Genomic DNA, 23984 nt, shown 5'->3' with positions numbered 1-23984 from the left:
TTAGATAAAGAAGGAACAACATACACAATTAGAAGGATAAAAATCTTCTTAACTTACAGGGAAATAGAATGGAAGGAGGATGGAAAAAGGGAGGGACTGGGAGTCCTTTGGGGGAATAAGAGAAGGAAGGGCAGGTTAAGAGAATGGAGGGTTAGGGGGAAAGAAAAGGGAGGGAAAGGAGGGATATCTAGAGGAGAGTACAAATCAAGAGGTAGAGGATACGGAACAAGAAAGGGGAGTGAGTTTTAGAATCAAACTCATATCAAAAAGTAGGAGGGCATAGATATGAGGATAGACACATGTACATGCTATGTGCAAATGCAGATCATATATCTACAAAATAAATATCTGAGCCTTTCACCCAGGGACTTTATTCATTTGTTTATTTTATTTATTTTTTAAAAACCCTTGCCTTCTGTCTCACCATAATTATAAGACAGAAGAATGGCAAAGACTAGACAGTTGGGGTTAAGTGACTTGCCTAGCGTCATACAGCTTAGAAGTATCTGAGGCCAGATTTGAACTATGATTCCCCTGACTCCAGGCTTGATGCTCTATCTACTATGCTATCTAACTGCATCACACCTGGGAACTTTGGCAGCTGGGAGTGGGTAGAATCAGGAAAATAGGTCATGTGGAAGGTGATGCTTGAGGTGAATCTTCCCTTATTTTTCTGAATTACTCATATGTTATTTCTTTTGATGCAATAATTTTTCATAACATTCACACAGATTTGTTATATACACTCTTGAAAGCTACTCACTAAACCCTGCTGTCTTTCTTCAGAAATTTAATAGAAGTTTATTAGAATAGAATTTTAGAAGTTTAATCTAGTGGATTGTCACATCTCTTAGTAATGTGGCCAAGCCTAATTCATATATATAGATATAGATATAGTTAAATATTTAACTATATCATTGGTACTGAATTCATAGAGTAGGTGTAATATAGTAGAACAAAATATAGAAGTGGGAAAAATATTGAACATTGAATTTGCAGTTAAATTCAACTAAGCCCCTACAGTCTGAATCAGAGTGCATTTGACATTTAGGTTGCTCCATAAATACTTTTGATCCACTGTTACCACAACATCATTGCTACAGTCACCACAAAGTTTCCTAAATCCTTAGTTAGACAATCTCCTCTCTGTAAGACAGGCAAGTTAGACACATCCTGAAATAAGCTCTTCCAGAGTGGGTCAGGAAAGCCTTGGTAATGGCTGAATTAGGTCTGTATCTGAGAGGAAAGTTGGAGTAATGGAAAATGCTGAATTTTGACTCTTTAAGATTTTGAATTTGAATATAACTCCCTGTATCCCTTTGGGCAGGTCATTTAACATCCTTAGTTCTGTTTCCTCGTCTGTAAAATGAGGGGATTTGTACCAGGATCCCCTCTAGTTCTAAATTCTATAACACTATGTAATCTTGAACAAATCACTTTAACCCTCCTGAGCCTCAGTGTCTGATTTGAAAACCTTAGTAATCCTCTAGTCTGTCCTCATTTTACAGGTGAATGAACAAGTGAAATAAGATTAGTTGACTCTCCTGAAATCACTCAATGAGTCAGTGGCTGAACTGGAATTAGAACCCAGATCTTTCAAATCTTAGTCATTGTTAAATCAAGTGCATACAATCTCGATCATTAGCTTAGATTGATTAAAATAGTGAGCTCCTAATAAGGGAAATTTGTGTACAAAAGCTCACTTGGTTAAAAAAAAAAAGAATAACATTTTGATTGTTAAATGACATACAGAATGTTGTTGGGGATTCCATTTCCCACCAACAAGGACGCTTATGCTTGATCCCTTAGAAAGGTTAGAGTCCTTGGTCCTGATATTGTTGTTTTATTAAATCACATTTTCTGGACTTGTATACTTAGGATTTTAACTTATAGTAATGGCCTTGGAGGTCAGGAAGGTTTAGATTCAAGTTCTATCCAGGATAATTTCTAGCCATGGGATTTAGCTCCTCTGTAAAATGGTGGAGATACCTCTAATGCTTATCTTTAGTGGGTTTTGTAAGGCTTAAATTAGATGATGAATGTAAAGGACTTTGCAGATCTTATAGCATAATATAAATACCCATTGTTGATGATGATAAATGACACTCACATAGTCAACATGAACACAAATCTGTGAAGTGGCTAAAAGGTACATATTTAAACTGAGACCCAACATCCTACTTGCCCATACCGAAAAGAAAGGTTATTTGCTTCTTGTCTCAGTTGCACATCTGCAGAGTCTTGTATAATCTTACAAGTTACAACACAAAGTCATGTTCATTGTATCACTAACACATTTTCTTTCAAAGGAGTTACCTCAAAACTTGCTGTTTCCTTATAGCCCCTTGATTTCATTTCCCCGTTTTGCATTGGGCCATTCTCCAAACACATTGGTTTGTCTTTGTGACCCAGAATGGAAATTTTTCTTTCCCCAAATCCCTAACAATTCCAAAATGAACATTTTAAAGCATCCTTCCAAGAGAGGCCAGTTAGTCCATTAAAATTCATTAAGTGGCTGCTTGTGTGCCTGGCACAGTGTTAAGACTTGGATATACAAAAAGGGATAAAAGTCTTTACCCTCAAAGAGCTCACAGTCAAATAAGCAAGCAAATATATACAAACATGCTCTATGTGGGGTGAATCAGAAATGATTTAAAGAGGGAAAGTTCAAGAATTAAGAGGCATTGGGAAAGGCTTCCTGTATAAGATGGGGAACCAGGAAAGCAAGCCAGATGGCAGAGATGAGGAGGAGAATATTCTAGGTATGAAAGGTAGTCAGAGAAAATGCCCAGAGCCAGAGATGGAGTGTCTTGTTTGAGGAGCAGTTCCCTAATTAATAATAGTAAGAAACAATGCAGTACTTTCTCTTCCTTGCTCTTCCTGAAGTTTGCCTTTCCAGACTTTAATACCATGTTTCAACTTAAGTCTCACTCTGAACTTCCCCTCATGGCCTGAGGCCACCTCACCTTGGAGTATCAGAGGGTCACTTTGGTCTTCTCACCCTTTGAAACTCAGCCAAGGCTTCTGATAAATGGATGGATGATTGAAAGTCCTTTAGTAAAAAACTATATACCAAGTACCCGGCTAAGATCTGGAGGCATGGAAGATGGCGAGGAGTTGGCCCCAAGATGAGAATGGTCACATAGAATGTTAGGCATTATTTGGAGACTCAATCAGGCAGGCTAGATAAAGACAGCTCATGAATGTTTGTTGGTCTATCACTGACTAAGACAGCATGATCTCAAAGGATAGTACCAAAGTTGAAACTTTGGCATAACCAGTCTCAAAGAGAGGTCCTGTAGCCTGTGGCAGGATTGATGATTCTCTTGTGTAATTTCTGTCCATGCCTTCCAGAAATTGACCCCTGAGGTTCTTCCCAATACACTAGATGCCTTCTTTTAGATTTTTTAACCATTTGATACATATCGGCTCTTTTTTTTTTCCCCATTTGGGACACCTATTAGTGTGATTCAAAATAATGCTATGGTAGTAGTGATTGTAGTAGAAAATAGCATTCATATAGTGGTGCTTTAGGGTTTGTAAAGCCCTTTATCTTTTGATAAGATAAAAGTTATCATTTGATCCTACCAACTACCTTTAGAGGTAGGTGTTGCTTTTGTCATTCCTATTTTACAGATGAGGAAACTTGAGGCTCAGAGAGTTTATTTGACTTTCACAGTGTCACCCAACTATTAAGTGTTGATCTTAGTCTAGAATATTATCCATTGTTCTACTTAGGGCAGCATCTTCCCTGTTTTGGCCATCCTCTTAACACACTGAGCCTACATTCTGCTAAAGCCCCTAGGTCTTTTCCATTTGAACTGTTGTTTACCTCTCTCCCTCCTCACTCACTCCTTCTTGTGCTGGGCCACTTCTTTCAAATTATCAACATACTTGCTTCTAGTATCTGTAATTCCATCCCTGTGGATTGCTATTTCTGCATGCCTTAAAGGACATCCTTTGGGAATGTATTGGGATTGAAGACTCCATTCCTCTGTAACCAATCAGGGGAGAAGCCTTTCAGAATTTAGCTTGGCTGACCCCTTTGCTGGATTGATGCTCAGTCATTTGGCCTAAGACTCACAGTCTTTGAAGGCTTGACTTAGTAATTGATTTTGTTATTACTGCTCTCCTCTTTGTGTGAGACAGGCAGGCCATCCACTTCAACAATGGGAATAGTCTTTTCTGTGAAATCTATTCATACAGAAGTTTCTCACACCTTTTCTTTAATTTTTAGATTTATTTGTATGGCAGGGATTTTAGCTCCTAATAAAAATAAAGATTTTTCTTTAAATGTAAGACTTGTAAGAAGTTGAGTCTTCTTTGGAATCTAGGCACTATCACCCTTGTGATAAGGCATTGAAGAATGAGGCTTTCCCTACTCTTTCTATGCATTTGGTGGTTTGAGATTAAATACTTAATGAACAAATACACTATGGCAACTGGGCAACTAATTATAACTTGGGTGTCCAGGAGTAATATTGGCATAGCTGGTTCATCTATGCTTATGCTGAGTAGTGAGCTCTGAGTCACTCTATTAGTCTGATGAAAAACTAGTTATTTAAACTAAGAAGACATCTATGGAGGCTTTTGCCTTAATAGTGTCTTTCATTTGGTACTTTGTTATTCAGGCCATTCTTGCTTCATGCTGATAAGAATTCCTTCTCATTAATGCTGGGCTGACAATGATTTAACCACTTAAAAATCAGTATGTTTCTGGGCTTCATTTGGAGAGCATTTTTTTTTTAATCTAGTAATCAGAACAGCCAGGTTCCACATGGAGGCCTATCATGTAGTAAAGATAATGTGCATGGAAAGATAGACTGAGAGTTGGAATCCCAGTTCCAACCTTTATCAGCTAGCCTTATGGCCAAGGATAAGCCACTAAATAGAGATGCTGAATCTGGCCAATATTCATTAACTATCTGTTATATTTAATAACTTCTCTAAGTCCCTGTTTCCTTCTCTTTAAAATAACAGGGTTGGAGGAATGGATATAAAGCAAGATTTGGATGTAGGAAGGTCTGATACTTAATGTTGTGTTGTCCTTAGGCACATCATTTAACCCATCCTATCACTCCAGGTTATTCACTAAAACTAGGTGGTAAAGAAGGCACCAATCTGCATTGGTAGACGGGATTCTTCATGTGGACCTTCCTATACTGATGAAAATTATGGACTTTGTTATTATTTTGTCATTGTTGTTAATATTTCTACCACTATTTGTACCACCTTTTTGCTTTTATTGATTTATTTTTATATCAGTCATTCCTAGTTATCACTATACACAATTCTTCCTCATTTCCTAACGAAGAAGCTCTTCATGATGACCAAGAAACATAAATAAAACCATCTAATCCAGTGACCACATTGGATAGTGTCTGCAACATTCTGCACCCATAGGGTATCAAAGCTCTAAAAAAAAAAAGGAATGGGATTTTTAAAAAATTAAAATATTTTGTCATCTTTTTAAAAAATATATATTTGTTTAGAATATTTTTCTATGGTTATAAGATTCCTTCCTTCCTTCCTTCCTTCCTTCCTTCCTTCCTTCCTTCCTTCCTTCCTTCCTTCCTTCCTTCCTTCCTTCCTTCCTTCCTTCCTTCCTTCCTTCCTTCCTTCCTCCCTTCCTTTCTTCCTTCCTCCCTTCCTCCCTCCCTCCCTCCCTTCCTTCCTCCCTTCCTTTCTTCCTTCCTTCCTTCCTTCCTTCCTTCCTTCCTTCCTTCCTTCCTTCCTTCCTTCCTTCCTTCCTTCCTTCCTTCCTTCCTTCCTTCCTTCCTTCCTTCCTTCCTTCCTTCCTCCCTCCCTTCCTTCCTCCCTTCCTCCTTTCCTCCCTCCCTCCCTTACTCCCTCCCTCCCTTCCTCCCTCCCTTCCTTCCTCCCTCCCTTCTTCCCTTTCTCCCATACTCCCTTCCTTCCTCCCTCCCTTCTTCCCTTTCTCCCATCCTCCCTCCCTTCCTCCCTCCCTCCCTTCCTTCCTTTCTTCCTTCCTTCCTTCCTTCCTTCCTTCCTTCCTTCCTTCCTTCCTTCCTTCCTTCCTTCCTTCCTTCCTTCCTTCCTTCCTTCCTTCCTTCCTTCCTTCCTTCCTTCCTTCCTTCCTTCCTCCCTTCCTTTCTTCCTTCCTCCCTTCCTCCCTCCCTCCCTCCCTTCCTTCCTCCCTTCCTTTCTTCCTTCCTTCCTTCCTTCCTTCCTTCCTTCCTTCCTTCCTTCCTTCCTTCCTTCCTTCCTTCCTTCCTTCCTTCCTTCCTTCCTTCCTTCCTTCCTTCCTTCCTTAAGGGGCAGAATGTAAGTAAGGGGTTGGATTAGATATGGTCACCAGGAATTTAATCAATTCCAAATGATTTTTTATGGTAATTGATTTACAAAAAGAGAGAGTGAAAGTAAGAAAATCAGAGAGAGGGTAAGATATCTAATCTAACACACTAAATATTTGCTCCAGCCCCTGGCTCAACCCAGGCAGGGCTAATTAGTCCTCAGCCAGAGGCCTTGAGCCAAGGCCCAGGGATGAATAAAGCAAGGGCTCCAGTCATGAAGCATCTCTCAAGAGGGGAGGCTAGTCCCTTCAGAAAATCCAGGAAAGGAGTCAGACTTTTTCACTCACCCACATGGTAGTTCAAAGGGAGAGATTTTCTCAAAGGGAGAACATTCTCACCAAGTCCAAGGTCTCAGGTCCAGTAAGCAGATTCTTCACCTTTAATTTCCTCTTCATTAGTGGTGAAAGCACCCTTTTCATCTTTGATACTGTTAATTTGATTCTTTCTTTTTTTTTAAATTAGATTAACCAGTACTTTATTTCATTTGTTTTTTCCAAGTACTAGCTCCTACTCTTTTCTCTTTTAGGATTTCCATCAGTTTTTATCTTGGATTTTTAATTTATTCTTCTAATTTTTTTAAGTTGCAAGCCCAATTAATTGATCTCCCTTTCTATTGTGTTGGTATAGACATTCAGCGATATAACTTTTCGATTTATTTAGTTCTAAAAGGGGAAGGTTGAGATCCCCCACTAGTATGGGCTTACTATCAGTTTCTTCTTTAAGCTCCTTTAATTTCTCCTTTAGAAATCATGATGCTATACCATTTGGTGCATAAATGTTTAGTAATGATATTACTTCATTGTTTATAGTATCTTTTAGCAAAATGTAATTTCCTTCCATACCTTTTTAAATCAGATCTATTTCTACTTTGGCTTTGTCTGGTATCGTGATTTCTACTCCTGCTTTTTTTTTTTACTTTAGATGATACATAATAAATTATTCTCTTTTACCTTGAATCTATCTGTGTTACCCTGCCTCAAATGTATTTCTTATAAACAATATATAGTAGGATTCTGGTTTTTAATGCACTCTGCTATCCACTTCAGTTTAATGGGTGAGTTCATCCCATTCACATTCAGCATTATGATTACTACCAGTGTATTGCTCTTCATCCTATTATACCCTTTAGTTCCTGCTCTATTCCCTTTCTCTCTGTTCCTCCTCACCAGTATTTTGTTTTTTGTCACCCCTCCACTTTCCCCTCCCTTCAATTACCTCCTTCTTTCCTTGTATTATCCCCTTTCTACTTCTCTGTAGGGTAAGATAGAATTCTATACCCCACTGAGTATACTTGTTTTTCTCTGAGTCTTTCTTGTTTATTCCTGGCATCTTCTAGAGGAGCTCTCTAGTTGACCAGGCATCATATTTCATACTATCATTCTTCCTTTCATTCTGTTTCTTGAAGACATCACCTACCTTTGGACTTTGAATTTCCTCATTGAAAACCTATCTTCAAAACAAATTTAATCAGTCATCAAATAAATACTGATGTAAAAGCTCTTCCTCTTTCCCTTGACCATGAGCTGGGTTCATATTCTTTTCCTGACCTAATGTGGCAGTGTCATCAAGATTTGGTCCTTGTCCCTTAGCTTTTTCTACTTCTTACATTTCAGTAGGATTGACTTCAACTGTCATCATATCTTTATTGATAATTCCTAAATATATACCTTAATCATTATCTTTTCTCAATCTTTAGCCCTTCCTTTCAAGTTATCTATAAGACTCTTCCACTTGGATGTCCTACCAACACTACAAATTTATGTCTAATACTAGATTTATGCTAAAACTAGTTCTGATTTTTTAATAGCATCCTCACTAGCTATGAGCTGCAAAATTCCAATCTGCAATAAAGGAAAAGTAAGGCTGAACTCTATGCAGAAATAAATTTATTAGGGAGTCTGGTGATCCTTCAGCAATTGGATTCAAGACCTTTCTCATGGTCAAGGATCCCTCTGCTCAGGAAAAAGTTGTTGTTGTTGTTTTTTAATAGACTTTGAAAGTCCTTGGAAGTTCCCTTCAGAAGTGGGTGTGAGATTCCTATGATTGGTCAATCTTCAGGAGCAAGGGAAACTATGGCTGACTAAGGCAAATATCTATCAACCATTCAGACTTTTTTTTTTTAAGCAGTGGTTTGGGACTATCCACCCAAGTACTTTGTCAGCAGGGACCTTCCACAGGCCTTCAACTTATAGGTCATCAACTTCTACTTATATCTATTTTTCAGCATTATTCTAAGAGTCATGAACTTTATGGGAAGAGGTCAAGGAAGTTGTGGTTTTAAAGCATATTTCACTTAGAGTTAGGTGGGGGCAGTGCTAGCACAGCAAATTCCCAACATAAATTAATAGGAATCCTTAAAAACATGCCTAATTAATACAGTATAATCTTATCCTATAAATCAAATAGAATTAATATAATCATCAATAAATAGTGAATTGATTAATTATATCCTCTATGACTCTTATTCTTAAAGTATTAACTAAACCAAATTTAACTAATGTTTTACTTAACTCACTTATGTAATCACTGATCCATTAAATCACAATGAATTGAGTAAATATTGATTAAATGAGTATGGCTATCACAGTTACTCTCATATAACTTAGACATCCCTCTCCTTTACTTCTTGCTTCAGCTGGGATTTATCCCTCTCCCTTACTTCTTGCTTCTAATCAGATGATTCCACCCTGGCAATGAGTCCCCTATCAGTGCCCTCCATCAGAATGTCAACACTATAGTATTAGCCTTCATTATCACTTTTCAAAATATTGCTGTAATTTCCTACAAGGTCTTTTTGCCTCCATTTATTCCTTCGCTCCCAGTCATTGCCAGAACAGAATAATCTCCTTAAGTGAAAAGATCTTCAAATTTTGGGGACACAGCTGGTTGGCTCAGTGGATAGAGAGCCAGGTCTAAAGATGGGAGGTTCTGTATTCAAATCTGGCCTCAGACACTTCCTAGCTATGTAACCTAGCTCAAGTCACTTAACCCTCATTGCCTAGCCCTTGGAACTAATACACAGTATTGATTCTCAGATGGAAGGTAAGGGTTCAAATCCTTCTCTGGCTTTCAAGGTTCTTTACAATCTGGAACTGCCTTGGCTTTCCAATATTTATTCATTACTCCATGCATTCTATCCCAGAACCAAACTTGAGGTATGACCTGCCCTCCTTCCATATCTGTGCCCACCCATCTTGGCCCTGAAAGGTCTTCCCTTATTCTTTTTTACGTTTTTTTTTTTAATTCCTTCCCAGCCTATTAAAGCCCCATCTTGAATGTTCTCTCCACCAAGAAGCTTTTTCTGATTTCTCTCACAATTATTAATAAACTCCTTCTCTCTTAGGCTTTATATAGCAATTAAAAAAAAACTCCTTTCATGCATTTATGGGGCATTTAGGTGGCACAGTGTATAGAGTGCCAAACCTGGAGTCAGGAGGACTCATCTTCTTGAGTTCAAATCTGGCCTTAGATTCTTGCTAGCTGTGTGATCCTGGGCAAGTCACTTTACCCTGTTTGCTTCAGTTCCCTCATCTTAAAAATGAGCTCTAGAAGGAAATGGCACACTGCTTCAGTATCTCTACCAAGATAATCCCAAATGGGTCATGGAGAGTCAGACTTGACTAAAATGACTAAACAACAATGCATTTATAGAATAGTATGTATTTTACATTGCTCTGTTATCTATCTAGCTGACTGTAGGCTTCCTGAGGGAGTAAACTTTGGTAGCTTTGTGATTATAGATTATATTAGATTATACAACTAGATTATAGCAGTCCACATTGCTTTTGTCATGTGTAAGTGCAGGTATGTGTTGGGTCTAGAGTTGATTTCATTGGTGTGGGAAACTCTTAGTGTAAAAAGTCTCCATTAGTGCCAGTTAGCATCCAATATATAATTTAATATCTTAAAGAGTTGCCTTGTACAGTAAAGAATTAAACGTCATGTTCCATGGCCCCCAAACTGGTATGTGTCTGGGGTAGGTCATGAAATCAGGCTTTTTGACTCCAAGGTGGTTGTCTGTGCCCCACTTCTATGTTCTGCCTTTATACTATTTGTTCTTCAATCATGTTTATTTGTATCCAACTCTCTGTGACCCCATTGGGGGTTTTCTTGGCAGAGATACTAGAATAGTTTGCCATTTTCTTCTCCAGATCATTTTACAGATGAGGAAACTGAGGCAAACTTGATGAAGTGATGACTTGCACAGGGTCACCATTAGTAAGTGTTTGGGACCAGATTTGAACTCAGTAAGACAAATCTTCCTGACTCTAGATCAGGTGTTCTAACCATGATGCCACTTCGCTGTCTATGCATAATCATGTTTTGCCCTTGTTGAACTTCAGTAAGGAGGTTTCTGAAGATGACTCCCAACTAGATTATCAGGTCCTTTTAGGTCAGAGAGATGTGTCTCCATCTTTTGTATAGGCAGAAGAGGTAGCTCAGTGGATAGATCATCAGCTCTGGAGTCAGGAAGATTGGAGATCAAATCCATCTTCTGATACCTACTGACTGGGTGATCCTGGGCAAGTTGCTTCCCCTCTATTTGCCTCAGTTTCCTTATCTAAAATAGGAATAATAATAATAATGCCAACCTCCCAATAACACCTACCTCCCAGGTTTTTTGTGAGGATCAAATGAGATGACTATGAGGTGCCTAGCAAAGTACCTGGCACATAGTAGGTGCTCTATAAATGGCAGCAATAATTGTTATTATTATTCTGTGTCCCTGGCATTACCTAAAACTTCACAAACTTGGAGTTGGCATTCATGAAATACTTGTTAGTTAATAGAGTTGTACAGCATACAGCAAACCATGGAAATTCAGATGTTCTTGGTTGATCCATTGGGTTGGAATTTGGGGTCTGGCAAGAGAAAGCTGAGTCACTGTAAATGCAGAGGCCTTTTGTGTTTCTTACTTTGGACAAATGCCTAGTGAACACAGTGATGCCAGGGGAAGAGGAGAGCAGTGTGCACAGTAAATCAGAATTATAGCAAGCCTTGAAGACAGCACTTTCAAGCCACCAACTTAGTGTGCCCTGTATGACCATGGAGACAGGGTCATCAGAACTTCCATTAAGGATGCAATGGAAAGGTCACCACTCTGCTAAGGCTGTTAGTTAATGGCGTGTTTTTTTCCCTTGAAGATGATATTGCCGTTCTCACCAAGTTCAAGTCCACAAATCCAGAAGGTATTGTACTAACCAGAAAAAAAGACCTCTTGTTCACCACACCATTAGCTGTTTGTACTGTGTCTTGCTTTGTCATGTCATCACCACAGCCTTCTTCCTTTTCCCAGACATGGAAAACCCATCAAAGTCATTCTTCTGAAGCCCATTGGTAGAAAACCCACCATTCAATCATGTACCAACCTTGGATTTAGTGCCTATTATGTGCCTCACATCACATTGGGCTCTTGGGACATCATGAAAAGAGAGTGAAGATAGTCATATTTTTTTTTAATCCTTATTTTCCATCTTGGAGTCAATACTTGGCTCCAAGGTAGAAGAGTGGTAAGGGCTAGGCAATAGGGGTCAAGTGACTTGCCCAGGGTCACACAGCTGGGAAGTATTTGAGGCTAGATTTGAACCTAGAACCTCCTGTCTCTAGGCCTGGCTCTCAATCCACTGAGCCACCCAGCTGCCCCCTGAGGATAGTCATCTTGCATTTAAAATATTTAAAATGTTGTAGGAAGATGAAAACAGTCAAATGATTAAAATACCAATGACTAATAATTTTTGATGAATTAATTATAATTTAATTTAATTCATTATTTTAAAGTAATTTAATTAGTTTCAGTCATTAAACATTTGGCTTCATAATACTGAGACAGGTGGCACAGTAGGTAGAACACTGGACCTGAAGCCAGAAAAATTTGAGGTCAGTTCTATCCACTGTCTACCCTCCTTAAGTCACTTAATCTCTCATTTTTGTCAACTTTAAGATGGGAATTCTTGCCATTACCACTTACTGCCTTGTGACCTTAGGCAAGTCACTTAACATACTTACTCTTCAGTTTCTACATCTCTAAGATGACCACTCAAGTCCCTTACACTTCTAATCCTGTGGTCCTATAAGTGATTTATTCAAAGTGAAGCAGCAAGCTGCTGGCAAGCTAGAACTAGGCACCCTCAGATTTCTGCATCATAGCCAATCTAGTAACTATGTATAAGACTCTACATATTCGCTTTTACAAATTATACTTTTTTAAAAAATGAAATCCTTTTCTCTTAAAATATACTTACAATTTAACTAAACCCTTTCCTCTAGTATATTTTCCTTAATGATTAATGATGAACTCTTTATCCTTTCCCCTTTTACTTCCTTGTCCTTTAAAGACAATTAGTCAATAAATTATTTATAAAATTCTTACTTTGTACTAAGCTCTGAGGATCCCAAAAAGTACCCTCCCCAAAAAAACCCTAAACTGTTCCTATTAAAGGAGGTTACATTCTAATTATGAAGTTGTAAAACAAGTAGAACCAAGAGAATATTTTGTTGTAGCAAAAGAAATATTGTTTGATGAATGACTTGTCTATGTCCATTTCCAGAAAGAGAGCTGATAAATAGAAATCAACAAGACATAGTTTATATATATATATCTTTTTGTCAAATGATGCCTTCTGTAGTGCAAGGAGGAGAGAGGGATATAACTGGGAATTTTAAAGTTAAAAAATTAATTAACTAATTAAACATTTTAATAGGGAAACAACATGCAAACAACTATATAAAACAAATTAAAGACAGGATAAATTAGGGATGATCAAAAGAGAAAAGGCACTAGAATGAAGGGGGGTTGATCACTTAAGTATTAATCCCTTTAATTAATCCCACCAACTATAGGAACCCTATCCTATAGATGAGGAGATTTCAGTTGGGACCTAAAGAGAGTTAGGGATCAAGAGGAAGAACATTTTACCCTTGAGAAATATCAGGGAATATGGCTCAGAGATGGGAGATGGAGTAAGAATAATGGCAAGGAGGTCAGTGTCCCTGGCTTGTTGTGTTTGTGTCGCAGGGAAGAGGAGTGTCATTCCACTCCTTCCACCATGATGGTGCGCTTTCAATCCAGACTGGATTCATACCCATGCATAGAGCCTTAGCAATTGGTAGACTGAGCTTAGTCCCATTGAAGCCTGGTCTTGTAAGGGGGATAGGAAAGGAAGAAGGCTGATTAAGCAGAATTCTGGAAAATGAGTCTATGCCTCACCCCCGCACGCTCCTTTGTTGTTTGGTGGCATGTTCTTTGTGGTTAGGGATGTGTTGTGCTCACAGTAACTGTATGTTTCCTACCTTACTTGAATATTTCAAATGTTGCTACTGTAGATGAAGAGAGGAAGAGCTAAAAGTCAAGCAGCAACAGTGTTGGTGTGAGGGTGTATGTCTGGCTCATTGGAAAGAGCACCAAAGGGGAAACTAGGTGACTCAGTGGATGGAGAGTCAGGCTTAGAGGTGTGGGAGGTGGGAACGGGGAGAGAGAGAGAGACAGACAGACAGACGTACAGATGTACAGACGGACAGACAGACACAGACAGAGAAAAAGGGGTGGGGGAGACAAGAGACAGAGACAGAGAGAGATAGAGAGACAGAGACAGAGGCAAGTCATTTCAACTGCTAAGGCTGTAGTTTCCTGCTATGTGAAATGAGGGAAAATAATGAGGATTAGCTTATCTCTTATTACCCTTCTATCTTTAAGTCTAAAATATCCTAACATTTCTAAGCTAGGAAACTATGTAAAAGAAAAATTGATACTGTAAAAGGGTAGATTAATAAGCTGATTCATATTAGAGCCAAGACTAGAGACAGAGGTCCTGGGTTTAAATTTGGCCTCTAGGTATTTTCTAGCTTGGTGACCTTGGGGAAGTCATTTAACCCCTTATCACTCTTTTGCCTTGGAACTGATACTTAATATTGATTCTAAGACAGAAGATAAGGGTTAAAAATATATATATATATACATATATATATATACATATATATAGTATACTTTCATCCATAAAAGTATACAAAATGTTTTCTTCTCAAGAACAATTTGGGGTAGACTGTGTCAGCTTTGTTACACACCCTATTTACAGGTAAAGAGCGTGAGGAAGGTTGAATGACTTGCCAATTGAAATCCAGCTAATGAATAAAAAAGCTTGGACTTGCACCCATCCCTTATGATTCCAAGTCTGTATCTTATTTGTCCTATATCACGTTGCTTTCACATCATCCCCCAATGTCCCACCTTCCCCCACCCTAAGCATTCCTTACTTATTATTCATTTATTTTTATTCCTTTATTATTCCTAAGGTTATTTTATATGCCCTGTTGATAAGTTTTGATGTGAAAAAATTCATCTCCATGTTTTCCTAAGTGGGCATTAAGATAGAGTGCTCAGCCTCTATGATACATTTTTTTTCCTTAATATTGGAGAGCCCTATAAATTGCCCACTTTAGCCAAAGGTTCTCTTTCCCCATTATTGAAAGATAACAATACTGCAAGGAATGCAGTTTGAAATTTTATAGATCTAAACTAAATTCAAGCAATGTTCTGGCAATCAGCCAAATATAATTTCTAGCCAATAAGGCAAGAATCTAGTGAATCTCAGATGGCAGACAATAAGAGCTATCCATGGGCATCCTTTTGACTGGCAACCTCATGTGATGTTTTGAAGCTGTGAATTTTCTCTCTCAAAATGTGATTTCTGATGGGTGCAGTGATCAGTGTTCCTCCAAGGCTGAGTTTACAGCCACCTTTAAGAAAAGGAGGAGCTGAACATTTTTATAGCCTTTTGTTCAAATGACAAAAAAACCATTTTGTAAATATTCTCTCTCTTTTTTTTTTTGGTTGGTCTGTTTTGGAAATACTTTTGACCAGCTCAGTCAGCTCTATGTCGAGTGTGGGCATTTAATTCTGCCATTGTTTTTCCCCCCTTCCATGCCCCAGAGCTTGACCATGAGAATTCTTGCCTTTCCCAAAATGCTGCGACAGGGCACTGAGCTCCTTTTCAGCAGCTGAACAGGTTTTCACAGAATCTTTTTCTCTCTCTTCTAGAAGATTCGAATGGACCTTCCTATGAAGTGAATTCCAATGCAGGATCTGAAATCCCAAGCAACTCTGAGGTATGCTTACATCAAGTCACTTCTTTTTTTCAAAACTTAAGAACAGAAGATGGATACAGGATAGGTTTTTTTTTTTGTTATTCTTGCTTTTTTTTAAATGAAGGAAATTTACAATTTGGAGGCTGTGAGGCCTTCTGATTCCAAACATTTGTTCAGATTAAACCATTCTTGTTTCCTCCTAAGCACATTTATTTTTTGTGGTAAATAAAGCAGATAGTGTACTTCATGTAGATTCAAATATGTCATCCTTCCAGGGGCTGTTGGAATGCAAACACAAATTAAGAAATGCATTATGTACTTTTTGAATTTGTTTCAAGGCTCCCCATGGAGCAAACCCAGCCATGCTGTGACTTGACATAGAAGAAAGAGGCCCTTCCCAGAATGAAGTTTCCCTGGCAGCTTTCTAGTTATATTATCGGCCTCAATAAGAGAAGGCCTGGTTTGATGTTTTTCCTCTCCACTTTTTTAACCAAGCACGATAAGTCTAGTTGATGAAAACAATTTGAATATGCACACTCTTTGCTATCTATTACAACTATGGCTGCTCAAGAGAGCAAAGGAGAATAATGATTTGCTTAGCAAAATATAAAAGGATATTTCTTTTTCTATTTCCATCAGGCACATATAAGGTAACATAATGACAGGAAGGACCATTAGTGACTCCTGGGAGTCTATAGTTCTTGGCCTGTTCTGGGCAAAGCTGTATATAAAATAGAAAGATGGATAGAGAGACAGACAGACAGACAAAGAGATACATAGACAGAGAGATACATAGACAGACAGATAGATAGATAGGTAGATGGATGGATGGATGGATAGATAGTGACCTAATTACTTGGTTAGTTCATTTTTTAAAATCTTTATGTTCTGTCTTACCACCAATATTGGTTCTATGGCAGAAAAGCAGTAAGGGCTAGCTAGTGGGAGTTAAGTGACTTACCCAGGATTACACAGCTAGGAAATGTTTGAGGCTGAATTTGAACCCAAGTCCTTGGGTCTCTGGGCTTATCTCTTAATCCACTTAGCCACCTAGCTGACCCTTTTGTTAGTTAATTAAAAAAAACAACAACTTTTTTTTAAGGACAATCTTGGGATTTTGGCAACTGGTTCTTAACTTTTTTTTTTTTTTAGAATATTTTGGCAAACTTATGATACCTCTAGACCTTATCCAAAGGGATAATTTTTTTTTTTACTTTCAGAGTAAATAATTTATATTAAAATATGATCATTAATTTTTTTTAAAGTTCATGGGCTCTAGATTAAGAAACTATGCTTTAGAGTACAAATGTCCAGTGAAGAAGCCACAAGAAGAAATTGTGCTTGTTTCATTTCATCAGTTTATATAGTTCTAAAGAACTTTGTTATCAGAAAATCATTTGACTCTGGGAAAAATCATTACAATAAAAAGTGGTTTTGTGGTCCTTTCATTCCAAGAGCTCTTCACTGAGGAGGCTGGAGCGTGTGGGGTGACTATTTCTTAGAATAATGATGACTGACCAGCAGCCCTCTTGAATTTTCTGCTAGCAATGAGATTTCTGAAATTTTAGTGAACAAAACTATAATTATTAAAACTGACTCTGTATAGGTAAAATGAAATGAAAGGTTGAAAGAATTGTCTCAATCATAACAATAAAGTTGTACTTAAAAAAATAAAAGATTGAGATTTGATTTGAGAGATGGACCGCACTAGGATGGTCATGGTGGAAGTCATGAAGAAGTCTTTGATACGATTAAATCTACAGATCAAATTTGTTTGATAACTGTTTGCCTTACTTCTGCAGTTTTCTCATATAGATATGCCCATTATGTTGATAAAACTATAATCTAAGATAAACAGCCATTTGGATGATAATTAATTTTTCATTTTATGAATATCTATTTTAATTTATTTAACTATATTCAACACTAAAACTTTTGGCCATCAGCAAAGAGAAGTGTGGGCTTATTTTCTCATTAAGAAACTCTTAATGGTTGGATTAATTCTATCCATGGACATTATGTCTTCATATACAGAGAGAGAAGGTAAACTAGTTTCCTTCAATTTGAGATCCAGTTTCTTAAATGAATCAAATGGAATTGGAAGTTCCTTTTGTATGGTTTTTCCACCTCTTCAATATTCTATAAGCCCCAAAACCAGGTGTCTAATCATGCATGTGAGGTCTAGCCACATATTCCCTTTCATTCCTGAAAATCATGCCATCAAACCTTGTTGGGGTAGATGCTGCTCTAACAGGGTGGAACTAGTTCTCAGGACTGTGTAATAGAATTCATTTCTGCTTTGGAATGCTAATACATTCTAGGTATCAATAAAATAAAAAGTTTTTTTAAAAAAATTAAAAAAATTAAAAACTGGATATCCAGGATTCGTGCTTTGTTCCATGGTCAGCCAAGAAGCAATGTCAGGAAAGCTTGATATGAAGTTGGCTTATTTTTTCCTTAAAGAAATCAGAAAGAAAAATTGCCCATATCGCTTGCTTTCACACTAGTTCCCTGGATAAGCTATACTGGTTTTTATTAAAATTAAATCAAATAGCTGTTTCATTTGCAGAGGTTATTTTAATACTTGTAACAGAACAACCTCATAAATGCAAACTCTAACATTAGCATGCATTTCTGCTTAGATCAACAAACCCAGGCATCAGCTTATGAACAATTTAATTGTCCACGGTGCTGCAAAACGGTGAATGAAGAATCTGAGAATTAAATTCATTTGACTTTTCTACATTACAAAATGAGCCTACTTCTCAACCTTAAATGCTTTAAGACACTCATGAGTTTACTTTGTTTGTATTCTCTATATGATATCATATACCATACTGTATATACTTGGCACCTATTTCCTCCTGTTAATTTTATAATGGGATACCAGGCCAATTTCTACATTGAGGTCCCAGGGATAACTGGAATATATAAAGGAGCTTACTGGTGAAGTGCGTGATTATAATCAACTTTGGGGTCCCTGAAATCTGGGTAAGAAAGAAGGGTTCAGCTTCAAAGAATGTAATCCTTTAGTTTAGTATCCATTTGCCACTTTCCTTAAATGGCAGTCACGGTTGAAGATTGTTTTTTGTTTTGTTTTGTTTTGTTTTGTTTTGTTTTTCCTCAGAGAGTATAAGTAATAGCCTTATGAAATTCTCAGAAATTACCTAATTATTAAAGATTTGCCAAATCATTTTTGGGAGCTTAGTAAAGAAAATTGTTGTCAGGTTTTTCCTTAATTAGAGTGGTAGCCTTTCTGCCCATCATTCACCAAATCCAAACTCAATGAATTTCACAAATGAAATTGCCTTTTACTTTTTGACTACTCACTCTTAAGTACCCTGCTTCTGTGCTGATTTTATATTTCCTCTGGGGATACCTTGCTGTTTCAATCAAGGAATTTTGCGAAAGAAGACTAGACTTGATTGCAATAATACAGTCCTTCTGAATAATGGACAAGCATGAGTCTCCAGAGTTATTACCACCAATGATATACGAGTTGTAAAATACATAGAAAAGAGCATAGAATGCAGAAGAGCTATAGGAAAGCTCCCTCCTCCCTATTTCATCTAAGATCACAAGAAGGAACCCTCAGAGACATGAAGATAAATGACTCTGTATCCTTCCCTTCCTCCCAGTAAGTAGCATGCAAAAAGTGAGATCACCTAATTTACTTTCACCAACTTGTTTGTAGCTTTCCATTGGAAAACAGACGTAAGTTCTTCCCTCCCCCTTCCCCAGCCCCCCCCCCAAAGTGGGAAGTTGTAAAGTGCCTGTGGGCATCTAGCCTCTCTTTGGAACAGCCAGAATTCTCCCTTTGAAGTAATTTCAGCCAAATAGTCCACCTTTCTGGGGATGACCTACCGAACAGCCTCTGCATTTATTCATGAAGAATCCTGGGGGAAAGTAACTACACAGACTTGTTCCTGTCCTTTAAACAGGAGGTACCAAATTGGACTGTGTATTTGCATGATCAGGACGTGACTAAGACATGCCAAAGCTTTGTTTGATGTACAGTACATTTGGGTTCATTAATGGAAATACATGATGGAAGGTCTGGAGGGGTTGTAGAAATTGTAGAGAGGTTGTCAAAAGCATATTCAGTGAAAAGTAAGTTTTTGAATAGCTTGATTGAATTCTCTACCAGACTCCTGATGCACCTACTACCCTGGTCTCTCATCCTTGCCTCTGCAGTCCCTTTGGGACCTCAAATAACCTTGCTAGTTTTGACATGATTATTGTTGGGGGTAGGGGTTGTGGCTGAGGGATAGAGAATGAATATTGCTACCTTTTCTCAATAATTATTTTGCAGATCACCTCCTCTTTCCCTTTTCAGTGTTGGTAATTTCTTTTTTGTGCCATTATTTGCTAGATTCCTGCTGCAAACTCAGCTTGTTATTTTGACAACTTTGCATAGTAATTGGCCTGCCCACAGCACCATTCATGTGTCAATTTTAAAGCCAGCTTTGCCCTGGAATAAGCTTGATCATATAAAGAGAATCCATGTGTGATTTGCCGGAGGTAAAGCAAATCTGAAAGGCTTGACTAAAGGTCACTTTTCCTGCCCTGGCTGCCACTTGTCTTTTAGCCCCCTAAAAGAAACCACACAAAGGTACTTGCATGTGCTTTCAGTTGCCTGAATGACATGCATGCTGGAACCAGCCATACCTATTTAGACCATGTTCTCTGATCAGTCATGTACACTGGAGGAGGTCACAAGTATTTTTCACTCTTTGAAATTAGCAATGAGTGAGTGTGTGTGTGTGTGAATATATATACACGCAAATATATTTTCACATATACACACATATGTATATGTAAGTATATACATAATTTTGTCATGTTAAACAACAACAAAAAAGGATGAGAAATCAAAGCCTCTTTCAAGGTATTCAGCTTAATCATTTCATGTAGACTTGTAGAAACAAAGATGATGAAGTAATTAATTCTGTTTTTTTAAGGTTCTAGCTCAGAGTGTTCTAGATAACAAAAGGATCTAACCCCACTCCTGAGCTTCTTTGTTTCTCTCCTCTATGTATTTTATGATTTTTTTGTTATTGAAATAAAGCTTCCCACTGCCTTTGCATCATCACTAACACCATATATCTTTCCCGTGATGCCACTGGCAGGGTCTAAGCAGCACTGAGACTACCTTGCTCATCTCTGATCATCGAGGGGTAAGCAGCTACCAGCAGTCACACCCCCATGCATGGATATGAATGTGGTGTCTTTTCTTAGTGGATGGTGACAGTCTCTTATCCACTTCACAAACATTTTCCAGTTCTTCATATGTGATATTCAGATGTGTGTGAAGTCATCAGAAAGAGTTTCTTGTGGGAATGAATTTCTTAGGGTTGAGTGAGCTTAAATTTGGGTCTCTGCCTTACCCAAGTGTGGTCCATTTGATGGTCCAGCAAATGGGTAATGCCTTTGAGGACATGGAAAGAAGCATGAGTGATTTCGAAATTCATTTGGAATATCAGTGGGGAGAACTGGAAAGTTTTTGGTTTTTCACAAACTAGCTGGTGACAGACTCTGAAGGAAATGGGAGAAATGGATTTTGGTGTGCCTTGAATTTGACCATTATTAACGTAGATGACGATTTACTTCCTACTAACATACTGATCTTCTGGTGTTCCTGTGGTGAAAATGTCAATTTTAACTATTTTAAGTATTTGCAGTTCCACAGTGGGGAGGGTACCCTTTCCACTGAAACAATCTGTCACAACCCTTCTATGACCTGATCTTTGAGAGTTGAACCTTGTCAATATTTTGAATGTTGTGTTGAAGAATGAATTGGCAGTACTTTTCATATTTTGTGCATGGCATATTTTCCATTACCAAAGCCTGTAAGAAAAAGAATATTATTTTGATTTCATAGAGATGACCATCTTATGTGTAATATGTGCTTATTTAAAAAATGGAACTTTGTGTTTCTCTGTAGCTGTTTATGACCCATGTGCTAAAATATTTAGCAGTTCACCATTTTATTTATTTAAGCTTATTATTAGTGACTTTCTAGAAGCTGGGAGTAAGCTTTAAGATATTTTAGAATGTTCCTTGAAACATTTTAGAATATTTATAAAATTTATTAAGTGTGATGAATATATGGCCCAACTGTCCTTACATCTTCTTGGAAGTCATGCGTTGTTTTATAGAGAAATATAATCTAGTTTTTTCTGGTAATTTGTAGACTTTAATTCATGAATTGGTATTTCATATGCATTCATATAGATAGCATAGATTGGCATTAAACAAAAGTTAAGATACAATTCTGTGTGTGTGTGTGTGTGTGTGTGTGTAAATCATATAACCATTTTCCACTGATATGTTCTGTGTGCAAAACAGTATAATGTAGGAGTTAAGAGAAATGACCTTGGGTTTAGGCTTGAGTTTAAGCTGTTTTACACTAAGGTTGTATGATCCTGGGTAAGTCATTTATCCTTTAAATGCTTCAGGCAGTTCTCTAAGACAAATTACTGATGAATCGTGGATTGGTATGGGTGAAAAAATTTCCTATCTATCCCCCAAGGAAATCACAAGTCTGGAACAAAATAAACAAAACCTTTGTCTTCAAAGATCCATTTAATATTCAATTATCTCTGCCTGTAAATATAATTTTGAAAGATACAGGAGTCAAACACTATATGGTTAGAGGTGTTATAACTAGGTGTAATGGTCTTGGAATGAAGAAGTAAATACTTTGATGGAATTAGAGGTAGCATTCTCATGAAGAGTGGGGGCGGTCTTTTAGTTTGCTCTCTTCCCTTATTCCCATAATACTCCTTTGTTGGTATGAAAAGGAAGTCTGATGGCCAAACGGGGTCATGAGACATGGCCAAGAGGGACCTGACTCACAGTCAATGATTCAACATTCTTTTTTTGTTTGTCTTTATTGAACTTTCATTTCCCTTTCCCTAGTTCTCTCCCCTGATGATTCCCAGGATATCTTAACGTATAAACTTGCCAGGTCACTCATAGTTCCTGGTATGTCACTCAATTATCCCCTGGGTTTATAAGGGATGCTTAACTTCAATGGATCTTCCATAGAATCTGACATGAGGTCCGATTTCCCTCTCATAGTGTTATATGGGATAGGTCTAAAAGATTACAGAATCCTAGAAGTTCAGGGCTAGAAGGGACCTGATTTCTCATCTCTTCCCAACCGTACCTGGACTCAGTGTCTCTTCTCTAACACACTAGCCAAGTGGTCATACAGCTTCTTCATGAAGACCCACATTGAGGGGACTCCAGCAACCTTTCTACACTAGCTAATAGTTGCCAAGACTTTAAGTATTTCAAAACTTTCTTTGAAAGGCCAGTGCTGTGTCTGTTAGAGCACATTATGCCTCCAGGTTACTTGGTTTTGAATACAAATTTTCCTTATTTTGTACCATGTTTTGATTACTTCCTCAAAGTCTGCATTCTATTATTTGACAGCAGAACAAATGTTATCAGCGTGCTAGAAGGTCTGACTTTAGAACTTATTAAATAAATAGCAGTTGATGATGAGTTTGTGTTGTGGGAGTTGATAGGAATTGTTTGGAGAACCTTGATTTAATGGAAAGCTTTGTTCTCCATGCTTTCATATATACAATGAGCTTTTATAAATGATTTTAGCTGTCAAGTTTCAGCTAGTAGTAATAGCATTGATAATAACATATAGAGGGTGTTTGGGGCTTGCCAAGCACTTTACATACATTATTTCATTTGGTCCTTACTACCTCCCTGTGAGATAAAACAGGCCAGGTATTATTATTATCCCCAATTTGATGATATAAATACTGAAGCCCAGACTTAATTGGATCTGTCAGACAGCTAGTAAGCAGCTGAGGTAGGATTTAAATCCAAGTCTTACTGATTCTAAAAATTAATCATCTTAATTACTAGAAAAAGCTAGGTAACAGCTATATGTCATAGTAGATAAGAGTGCTGGGGCTGGAGTCAAGAGCTGAGTTCATATCCAGCCTCACATCTATCTATCTATGTATCTATGTATCTATGCATCTATGTATCTATCTATCTATGTATCTATCTATGTATCTATCTATCTATGTATCTATCTATCTATGTATCTATCTATCTATCTCTAATCTCTCTTTATCTGTCCCTCTCTATCCATCCATCTATCCATCTATCTATCCACCCTCTTCTATCTAATCTATCTCTCTCTTCCTCTAATCTATCTCTTTTCCTCTCTCCCTCTCTATTTATCCATCCATCTATCCATTTATCCATCCCTTTCTATCTAATCTGTCTCTGTCTCTTCCTCTCTCTATCTAATCTGTCTATATCTGTCTATCTAATCTATCTTTCTCTCTCTCCCTCTCTATTTATCCATCCATCTATCTACCTCTCTCTCTCTGTCTCTCTCTGTCTCTCTTTCCCTCTCTCTCTCTCTCTCTGTCTCTGTCTCTCTGTCTCTGTCTCTGTCTCTGTCTCTGTCTCTGTCTCTCTCTCTCCATCCATCCATCCATCCATCTATCTATGTTACCTTCTGTTTTAGAATTGATGCTAAGCATTGATTCCAAAGCAGAAGAAGGCTAATGGCTAGGTGATTGGATTTGAATGATTTGCCTAGGATCACAC

The 23984-nt window shown here is 37.8% G+C and overlaps 1 protein-coding gene across 7 annotated transcripts in view; it reads left to right on the top strand.

Annotated features, from left to right (window-relative positions):
- The window catches only part of ANO5 (anoctamin 5), a 143628-nt gene that overhangs the window by 44641 nt on the left and 75003 nt on the right, over positions 1-23984 (top strand). For 3 of the 7 annotated variants that reach the window (XM_056802021.1, XM_056802015.1, XM_056802014.1), the window contains exons 2-4: positions 11459-11504; positions 15347-15416; positions 20525-20572. In XM_056802021.1, the coding sequence (XP_056657999.1) occupies positions 11459-11504; positions 15347-15416; positions 20525-20572 (164 nt within the window). The remainder of the gene's footprint in view (positions 1-11458; positions 11505-15346; positions 15417-20524; positions 20573-23984) is intronic. The other 4 variants (XM_056802017.1, XM_056802018.1, XM_056802019.1 and 1 more) reach the window with 3 other exon arrangements.

The sequence above is a fragment of the Monodelphis domestica genome, chromosome 6, assembly GCF_027887165.1.
Source record: "Monodelphis domestica isolate mMonDom1 chromosome 6, mMonDom1.pri, whole genome shotgun sequence".
In the NCBI taxonomy this organism is placed as follows: domain Eukaryota; kingdom Metazoa; phylum Chordata; class Mammalia; order Didelphimorphia; family Didelphidae; genus Monodelphis; species Monodelphis domestica.
Note: the sequence above shows the minus strand (reverse complement) of the source record. Positions and strands in the feature narration are given on the sequence as shown.